The 10060-nt window shown below is 34.1% G+C and overlaps 2 protein-coding genes across 2 annotated transcripts; both read left to right on the top strand.

Annotated features, from left to right (window-relative positions):
• The first annotated feature begins 2779 nt into the window (after nt 1-2779).
• Nucleotides 2780-4322, top strand: LOC132052216 (inorganic pyrophosphatase 1-like). Its single transcript, XM_059443633.1, has 4 exons — nt 2780-3026; nt 3304-3425; nt 3564-3765; nt 3887-4322. Exons 1-4 carry the CDS (start codon nt 2889-2891, stop codon nt 4238-4240), a joined length of 816 nt encoding a protein of 271 aa, XP_059299616.1. The 5' UTR covers nt 2780-2888; the 3' UTR covers nt 4241-4322.
• A 3420-nt stretch (nt 4323-7742) lies between these two features.
• Nucleotides 7743-9564, top strand: LOC132052215 (inorganic pyrophosphatase 1-like). Its single transcript, XM_059443632.1, has 4 exons — nt 7743-7978; nt 8470-8591; nt 8740-8941; nt 9071-9564. The coding sequence occupies exons 1-4, from the start codon at nt 7841-7843 to the stop codon at nt 9422-9424; spliced, it is 816 nt and encodes a 271-aa protein (XP_059299615.1). The 5' UTR covers nt 7743-7840; the 3' UTR covers nt 9425-9564.
• Nucleotides 9565-10060: the final 496 nt, after the last annotated feature.

Raw genomic sequence — 10060 nt, 5'->3', positions numbered from 1 at the left:
CATTATTGTCTCCATATTTTCTCACGCTCTTTAGATTGTTGGGATGGAACTTTTGGAATTGATACTTTATTAATGTTGAATATTTTAACAATGAAAAACTAAAATTTCAATATTAAAGAAGAGATGCTTACGATGCAATTCACAGTTGAGTTCTGCGTTCGAAAGGATGCTTCATCAAAAGTCTTTCATGAATACAAAGGGATTATGGATTGAAGGAGAAATAGAAACATAGAGTGGTCAAAGAAGCAAAGAGAAAATGCGGATGACTATTTGAAAGAGACAAAGAGATAGGGTTCGAAGGGAAAACAGGGATAAAAAGAAAAAAAGAAAAAAGTATATGAAAAAGGTTGGTAACCTGTTATAGGAGGTTAATGTTACTTGGTAGTGCAAAAAATTAATACACTGACTATACACTAAATTTAAACTCATAACATTTTAGTACCTCAGGAAAAAATGTGATGTAATTTGAAATAATATTACCTCATATTTTTTTTGATGATTGGAATTGACATGAAATAAGGTGTTAGAGACTAGTAAAAAGTAAACATCTAGAAACATATCACATGATAATGGTGCATTGGGATGTCAAACGAAATGCTACTGCCCTTTATGGGACGTGTCAAAAAAATCTGGATGCATCTAAAAGTCTAAATCAACAAACTCATTATATAATTTAGTTATTTTCCGGAGTTTTCCAGATGTCCCAGTAAAATTTAAAGAACGTGATTATTTCTGCTCCATTTACGGTTGATCACTTTAACTCCATATTTCGTGGTTCAGATTTATATAACCATTTATTTATTTAAACAGATGCTATTACAGTCATCTAACTTTGATGTATGCATATGCTATCCCAAAATTTGCAATCTGTCATCTGATATGATTCCCTGATTAGAAGTAAAGTGAAGGATAGTAAAAGATCGAGTTTTTTTAGCCCTATATAAATTTGTTTTTAGGTTTATGTTTATTTTCCTCAAATCCCACTTGTAAAATTACACTGAATATATTATTGTTCTTATTGTTGTTTATGTTTATTTTATAAGAAATTTTAATTTTATATATAAAAAATTTGAAAATGACACAGAAAAAATGTTTGCAGAATTAATTTTCTTATATTCAAATTGATAAGGATATGCTCACTTATTTCCTTCGCATACAAACACACCAAAAAATATTTGAAATCTCGTGACAATTCTAAATCTGATTCCTTTGACGTCCCTTCTCCAATGACCCGTACACGCACCTTTTTTTTTTTTTCATGAACATAACGTGACAAATTTGGTCAAATTTTTTAAATTTGTTTATTTTGAAGAGTACTAATATTTTTGGACTCTAATAATTAATGTTTGACTACGCAATTCGGAAAACATTTTTGTCAACATCAAATTAGTAATTTGTTTTTCGCCAAAGATCTAAAAGTGATTCGAGAGAAAAACTATTTTGTTTAGCTATTGAAAAACAAATTTTACTGGTTTGCTACTATCCAGATTCACTTTTTTTTTTTCTTTTTAAAAACTTGACAAAACATCTCAACTATTTAAAATAAACACTTTGTAATTTTTTTTTAAAACTTCCCAGAAAAAAATTGACCAAACTGACTAAAAATCCTTCTCTCAAATCACATAATTGAGAGTATGCTCGAAATCTCCAAATCTAGAAGCACCATTTGCTCTCTCCTCTCTTATTCAGGTTCCCTTCCTGCTGCTATTGCTATTAAATATTTAAAACTGTGTGTTTGATACCTCGAAAGTTATTTTCTACAAAAATATTTAGATGATAAAGTTTTCTTTTGATGTTTAATTATTAAAAAATATTTTTCATCAAGATAGAGGAAAATTTTCCACTTATGGGAAAAAGTCATTTTTCTTCCCTTTCCCTTATGTGACAACGAAAAATATAAAAACATAATATAAAAACAAATACTACGTAGTAGTTATTAATTCCTATATTTACATAAAGCTAAATGGAAATTAAATTACCTAGACACTAGATTGACATTAACAAATAAAAAAGTACTAGATCGACAAAAAACATGATTCAACGTCTTTTCCAATACATACTGTAATAGTTAGAACGTAATTCAGTTCACATATAAGAGACTTGCGTGGTAGGGGTATAAGTATTCATTCATTTTTCACTAGAGGTTTAGGTATTTATCACTTTAAAGGGAGCATTTTACCTCCAATGTGAGATTTCTGGGCAAATTCAAATTTTGCAGGCAACAATGCAAGTACTGTAGTATACCGTTGTGGGAAAAAAAATGAAAAATTCCAGATAGAAGAGAGATTTGAGAGATTTTATTACAACATATTAAATTCCAAAGGAAAAAAAGTCGAGGTTTATTTTCCTAATAAAGAGAAATCGAAGGATGTTAGTAATAAATATTGAAGCATTTTGTTCCATCCTAATTTGTGGAGAACTGAATTCCCTGCATCGAATATTCTGCCATATATTCCTGTTTGTGTCCCTTAAACTTCCCAACTAATAAATGAATAATTATTAATACCATAAAGCAAAAGGCCTGTATCCCACGTACGATGATCCGTGACAATCAAGTACATCAAAATCCAACGGCTAATATCTAGAATAAGCTGAGGATAACAACTTTTCCAATTGGCCAAAACCAATTGACTATAGGAATTTGAATGGCTATGCGTTAACTTACCACAAACTCATGTCAAATACGCGTAATATTCCCTTAGCATCTTTTTATGTTGTACCTAATTCAAATCTATCCTCCCTTTTTTTCCTCCCTATATAAAGGCCACTCTTCTGGAGGTTTTTTCTCACAATTCATTCAATCTATAAACAAGCAACGGAGGTTTTCTAGAGGTTTTCTACATTCATCTTTTTCTTGTCATAACCCCTCGAAAAAAGTACTCAGAGAAATGGCTGGAATTGTGGTGATTTTTGACTTCGACAAGACGATCATCGAAGTTGATAGTGATAATTGGGTGTTGGATGAGTTAGGTGCCACTGATTTGTTCAATCAGCTTCTCCCCACCATGCCCTGGAACTCTCTCATGGTTAGTTTTCGTATAGTATTTTTACGTCCATTAATATGTCCCACAATCCCTTTGCCTAAGAATCACACTACATATACAAGGTCAAATTTTTCTTTTTTGTGTATACATATAGTAGAATCGGCTATTTTGTCCGGCCCTTTCCAAACTCCCATATAGTCAACCGGGGCTGGCTAATAATGATGTAACAGAAACGGACATTCTGAATTTCTCTAAGGTTTTTGTCTGATTTTCGTCTCTTGCTAGAGGCTGATAATTTCTGTTCCGTTTTAAATTACAGGATAGAATGATGAAGGAGCTTCACGACCAAGGCAAAACTATTGAAGACATTGAAGAGGTATTGAAACGGGTTCCCATACACCCCAGGATTGTCCCAGCTATTAAATCAGCTTATGCATTAGGGTACGTATCTTTCAATTACATTTTTTTTTTCACAGCGTACATGTTGTAAATTCTGTATTTCCTCTGTTTGTTTATCTGCATCATAGAAGTTAGAAAAAATTATCAGTTTAAACTAATTCATATTTTGTGTTAATTCAGGTGTGATTTGAGAGTAGTAAGCGATGCAAATGTATTCTTCATTGAAACAATCTTGAAACATCTGGGTATAAGGCATTGCTTCTCAGAAATCAACACAAATCCAGGCTCCATCAATGAGGAAGGCAGACTTAAAATCCTCCCTTATGTTGATTTTCAAACATCCCCTCATGGCTGCAAATTATGCCCTCCAAACATGTGCAAGGTAAATACTCCATCTATTTATTAAAAGAATTGGCGAATTAAGAGTTGCAGTTAATAAAATTTAATATGAAACTAGCTAATTCTTGAAATAGTTTTCCTAATTGAGCTTCAGTTTAATGCAGGGTCTGATAATAGAAAGAATACAAGCTTCCATGGCTAAGGAAGGGAAGAAAAGAATGATCTATCTAGGTGATGGAATTGGCGATTTTTGCCCTAGTTTGAAGCTCAGGGAAGGAGATTTTGTCATGCCAAGAAAAGATTTCCCAGCCTGGAATTTGATAAACGAAAACAGGAAACTAGTAAAAGCATCGGTCCACGAGTGGACTGATGGGGAAGAGCTAGAGCACATTCTACTCCAACTGATTAACGCAATTGCCATTGAAGAAAGTCAATTATTATCAGTTGAATGCAAGTTCCACACAATGTCGAAAGCAGCTCACGACGCCTTGCCACAGGCTCTTTCAGTACCTTACTAATTCTTTATAAGACTGCCCAAGTCATTACCATGGAGCTTCTGACTTGTTTTGATTTTAGGTAGTTAAGTGTGGTTTCTCTATTGATCAACATCAAGAAATAGATCAACTAAAAGCCGGTTTACGAGTTCCCTTTTAACTTGTTTTGTATCTATGGCTTTTTATCAAAAGTTAAGTAAGTGGTCACTGTGATTGCAGCTGTGGTTTTGAGTTCAGAAGACTCTTAACATATTTCTTAGGAAATGGAAACTATGTAGCATTGTCCCCTATCCTTTTTTCTAAACTGATTGATTTGTAACAATTCTTTTAACGTATTAATCATTAATACAAAAAATATGAACAAATTAATTTGCTCTTTCTAAATACTCCTAAACCTTTTGATTGATATAGTTTTGCAACATGTTTGCCTTCGGCCATCCTGGCCTCAAGGTAGAGAAGGTGCAAGGAAAATGTGGCTTTTGTTATTGTTCATCTCTTTCGCTAGTTCATGCCAAAAATTGCTCATATACCTACCGACCCACTTTGGAAAATAAAGTGGTACCACAAGGAAGAATCGACATTACAGTAGCAAATTGTAAGACTTTAATAAAACTAAAACAGAAAGTAAACTCCAAAATAGAAGCGATTCTCCAACGGGTTATAGGAAATAATTGTTTCTTCAGTGGGTTTGAATAGATGTTTTGTAGAATTAATCAAAACATAACTAGGGAAAATTAGTCATATTATAAAATTTTAAATTAATAATAAATAAAATTAAAAAATATTTAAAAATAAACTAAATAAGGACGGTAAATTTAATATCGTAAACCATAAGAGATTATATTCACCCATTTTCCTCACTAGGAGATACACACACAAAGAACGCGACTTATAAAATCTCATAAAAATTCTGAATCTGATTCATTTGGTGTTGATGTAGATAGTAGGAACACTGATCTACTTGTATACTTACCCTGCTTTCATGAATATAACGTGACAAAATCTTCAAGTATACACTATTGTTGTCTTTAAAATCACAATTGGGATTATGCTCGAATATCTCCTAATGTAGAAGCACCATTTGCTCTCTTATTCGGGTTCACTTCCTGCTAATAAGTAATATCGATGCTAATTTTTTTTTAAATTGTGTTTAATATGGTGGAAGTTATTTTTGATAAAAATATTTTATATAAGAAATTTTTTTTTTCTTTTTTGGTCTTTTTTCTTTTTTGGTGTTTGGTTATTAGAAAATATTTTTTGCTAAAAGACCAACTAGTAGAAAACATACTGATATGACGTGATGACGAGATAAGAGAGGACTAGTTATCACTTAGGTTCCTCTTGTTAACAACGAGAATCTTTCTCTCAAATTAGAAACGTTAATATGCCTAAATATGACGAGAGTGTAACCAACACGCATTGCTATTATGAATCCCAAAAAAAAAAACGCTCGTATAACTAAGCCATGAACAACCAGCTATTTTTTGTTGAATTTGATTATTAAAATAAACGGAAAAGGGCCAAATATACCCCTCATTATACTTTAGGTTCAAATATACTCTTGTCGTTATATATTTAGTTCAAATATACCCCTCCTCCGTTAAAATTATTCAACATGGACACCAAACCTGACGTGACACTGACAACACGATGAGGTGGGCATCACGTGACATGCCACCTCACCACCCCAACCTTTACTCTTTACATCTTCCAGAAACGGAGAAAACTTAATCGTCCTCCTCAGTGATCTTCGTCCTCTGTTATTGCACCTCATCTGTAATCCTTTTCTCTGTTCAATTAAGCTACTTATGCATATATAATTCATTTGCAAAGTGCTCATACAAAATCTGGATGTTTTTGTTAAGACAGGTACGAATTATAGCAGGAGAACTCTTCGAAAACGAAATCAAATTTAGATACATCTCCATTATGGAGAAGGAAAAACTCGAGAGCTATTAAAGTGACGAATCAGAGATTAGAAGATTACTTCGATCTATCTCTCCTCTCTGCAATACATACTAGAATGAACAACTCTCTGAAGACACATACTAGAACGATGAAAATGAAGAGCGAATTCGAGGAATTTGTGTGGCCTGCTGGAGATCATGATTTAGAGGTGTTCTCAGAAAGTAGCAGAAGAACTGATGAAGCAATTTTTGATCTCAAAAATGATTTTCTCGTCGCCGCAACACGAATTTACAATACCATCCATGAAATTGAGCAAACCCAGCAAGGTCGTCGTCGTGGTTGTTGATTTCTCGTTGATCAACCGATCGACATCTTCTTAATCCTCAGCAAGAAACTCCAATTACAAATTCCTCCATGATCGAATCTTTCAACTTTGTTAACCCATAAAACTTTCGCTCCGAGAAATTTATCTTGAATGACCTGATTATCACCCAGAGATAGGATGATATCAGTAGATTTCTTACCGGAAACAAATTGGTGAAATTTGAATATTCCACGGATGGCAAATGGGTTGGGTGGTGAGGTGGCATGTCATGTGGTGCCCACCTCACCGTATTGTAAGTGTCATGTCAGGTCTGGAATCCATTTGGACATTTTTAACGGGAGAGGGGTATATTTGGATTGAAAGTATAACTACAGAGGTATATTTGAACTCAAAATATAACGAGGAGTATATTTGAACCTTTACCGATAGTACAGGGGAACATTTGGCCCTTTGCCGGAAAATAAATTTATTTATTAAAAATGAGGAAAATTCCATTAGTTATGGACGGATAATAACCAAAGCGCATTGCTATTACGAATCCCAAAAAAAAAAATGCTGGTATAACTAGGCCATGAACAACCAGCTATTTTTTGTTGTATTAAAATAAATTTATTCATTAAAAATGAGGAAGATTCCATCAGTTATGGACGGAAGTTATTTTTCTTCCCCATCCCTTAATTAAGTAATAACGAAAAATATATAATTTTCTGTAAAAGTAAATACTACAGTAGTAGTTATTAATTCCTATATAACGTAACATTTTGATATGAAAATTTAAATGGAAATTAAATTAACAGGACTCTAGATTGGCATTAACCAAATAATTCAGTTCACATAAAGAACTATTTGAGAAATTATTTTGCAGATTAAAATCCAAAAAATCTAACCCTGATTTATTTTCCTAACAGAGAATTCAAAGGATGTTAGTAAGTTTCACTTTTGTTAATTTGTGGAGAACTGAATTCCCCTGCATCGAATATTCTGTCATATTCCTAAGTATTCCCATGTAACCTCCCAACTAATAAATGAATAATTATTTATACCATAAAGCAAAAGGCCAGGATGATCCGTGACAATCAAGTACACCAAAATCCAACGGCTAATATCGAAAATAAGTTGAGAGTAATAACTTTTCCAAAACCAACTGAGAATAGGAATTTGAGTGGCTTTGCGTTAACTTTCCATAGACTCATGTCAAATTCGCGTAATATTCCCTTAGCATCTTATTTTTTGTACCTAATTCAAATCTATCTCCCCTTCTTTTCCCTCCCTATATAAAGCCCACTTTTTTGTAGGTTCTCTCACTCAATTCATTCTGAATTCTAACAGCAGTTTGTGTTCTGAGATTCATCTCTTTTCCTGTCAATAACTCCTCAATAAACTATTCAGAAATGGCTGGAATTGTGGTGGTCTTCGACTTCGACAAGACGATCATCGACGTGGACAGTGATAATTGGGTGGTGGATGAGTTAGGCGTCACGGATTTGTTCAATCAACTTCTTCCCACTATGCCCTGGAACTCTCTCATGGTTAGTTTTCGTTTTCCTCTACATGATATATATGTCCTTTCTTCGTAATTTATTTTTACGTCCATTAATATGTCCTGCCCATCTCGAATGGTAGCACATAGTGAGAGTGCATCATCCGTTCTTCCTATTTTGTGCAGTCAGAGGCGATTTTTAGTTTATGGATTCTGGACCATAATTTTTTTTTGGCCTTCTGAGTTCTAGTCTTCTTGATAGTTAATTTATATAATATCAAACTAATTTTTTAACACAAATATTGAGTTTAAGCCAATATTAGAGGATTCTGTGGCCACCTAAAATATAATGGTGGCTCGCCCTTGTGGGTGGTCCTAATGAAAACAATGACGTGCAACAGAGTCCTTGACATTAAAAAAGATAGGAGTACTATGTAAGAACAGACAGATGTATTCAATTTCCTAACATAGTTTAAGGGTTTTGTCTGATTTTCGTCGTTTGCTAGAGGCTGATAATTTCTGTTGTGTTTGAAATTACAGGATAGGATGATGAAGGTGCTTCATTCACAAGGAAAAACTATTGAAGACATTGAAGAGGTACTGAAACGTGTTCCCATACACCCCAGGATTGTCCCTGCCATTAAATCAGCTCATGCATTAGGGTATGTATCTCTCAATTACAGCCTTTTTCATGGTGTACGCTCTATAAATCTTGTATTTCTCCTGTTAATATTTTTTTTTTTTAAAGTCTGCTTCACAGAGATAAAGAGATATTTTGTGGGTTTAAACTAATACAATGTGTTAATTCAGGTGTGATTTGAGAGTAGTAAGCGATGCAAATGTATTCTTCATTGAAACAATCTTGAAACATCTGGGTATAAGGGATTGCTTCTCGGAAATCAACACGAACCCAGGCTATTTTGATGATGAAGGCAGGCTTCAAATCCTCCCTTACGTCGATTTTCAAACATCCCCTCATGGCTGTAATCTCTGCCCTCCCAACATGTGCAAGGTAATATTCCATCCATTTTCAAATAGATCGACGAGTTCAGAGTTGCAGTTATTATTATTATTAAGCATTTAATATGAAATTAGCTAATTTTTGAATCAGTTTTCCTAAGTGAGGTTCTATTTAATGCAGGGTCTGATAGTAGAAAGAATACAAGCCTCCATAGCCAAGGAGGGGAAGAAAAGAATGATCTATCTTGGCGATGGAGTCGGTGATTTTTGCCCCAGTTTGAAGCTCAGAGAAGGAGATTTTGTTATGCCAAGAAAAGATTTCCCAGCCTGGAATTTGATAAATGAAAACAGGACACTAGTAAAAGCAGCGGTTCACGAGTGGACTGATGGGGAAGAACTCGAGCACATTCTGCTACAACTGATTAACGCAATTAACATTGAAGAAAGCCAATTGTTATCAGTCGAGTGCAAGTTCCAGACAATGTCCAAAGCAACTCACGGAGCCTTGCCACATGCTCTTCCAGTACCTTACTAATGGCAAGACTGCCCAAGCCATTGTAATTTAGCTAACAAGTGAAATCCCATTAAGAATCTAAATGAAAATCCATTGCTAGAGAGATCTATATAACTGATGTGGGCGGGCTACAAAATAAAAGGAGTATAGGCAAAAAAAAATTGTTTGTGTGGTAAGTTTGAAGTAATTTTGCAATAAAATTTTCCTTGAACTGGCTAAATAACACAAACCTTTAGTAAAATATGGTGTTTTAGATGGAAGGGGAACCTTGAAGCAATGATAAAGTTAGTCTCTACTAATACTTGTGTGAAGATAGGCTGTATACCATAGTACCATACGTCCCCCCAACCCCCCGGCGGAGACACATTCACTTCCAATTGCAGGTTTTGTCCATTCTTGTATATTTTAACTTTGCATGCGACAAGAAGTTGAGGTCTAAAAAGAAATGGACCATTACTCAGAAAAAAACGTACTGTCACTTGATGTTGGAAGACTGGCAATTAAAAAACCATTATAACAACAGTGAATTAAAATAGGTTGTCACCATATGGACCCTTGAAACACTGTCTAAATTTGGATGAATTGAACTTTGGACAGTACCCATATCGTGGTGATAACAACAACTTGTTCTTGCAGAGTAAACCGGACCTTTGGTTT

Source organism: Lycium ferocissimum, chromosome 4 (assembly GCF_029784015.1).
Source record: "Lycium ferocissimum isolate CSIRO_LF1 chromosome 4, AGI_CSIRO_Lferr_CH_V1, whole genome shotgun sequence".
In the NCBI taxonomy this organism is placed as follows: domain Eukaryota; kingdom Viridiplantae; phylum Streptophyta; class Magnoliopsida; order Solanales; family Solanaceae; genus Lycium; species Lycium ferocissimum.
This window is presented reverse-complemented; position numbering and strand designations above follow the sequence as displayed.

Excerpts from the sequence above, each read along its gene's own strand:
- LOC132052215 (XM_059443632.1), top strand. The coding sequence starts at position 7,841 with ATGGCTGGAATTGTGGTGGTCTTCGACTTCGACAAGACGATCATCGAC. Across the intron at positions 7,979-8,469 it reads TGCCCTGGAACTCTCTCATG|GATAGGATGATGAAGGTGCT; the intron begins GTTAGTTTTCGT and ends TTGAAATTACAG. Across the intron at positions 8,592-8,739 it reads AAATCAGCTCATGCATTAGG|GTGTGATTTGAGAGTAGTAA; the intron begins GTATGTATCTCT and ends GTGTTAATTCAG.
- LOC132052216 (XM_059443633.1), top strand. The coding sequence starts at position 2,889 with ATGGCTGGAATTGTGGTGATTTTTGACTTCGACAAGACGATCATCGAA. Across the intron at positions 3,027-3,303 it reads TGCCCTGGAACTCTCTCATG|GATAGAATGATGAAGGAGCT; the intron begins GTTAGTTTTCGT and ends TTTAAATTACAG. Across the intron at positions 3,426-3,563 it reads AAATCAGCTTATGCATTAGG|GTGTGATTTGAGAGTAGTAA; the intron begins GTACGTATCTTT and ends GTGTTAATTCAG.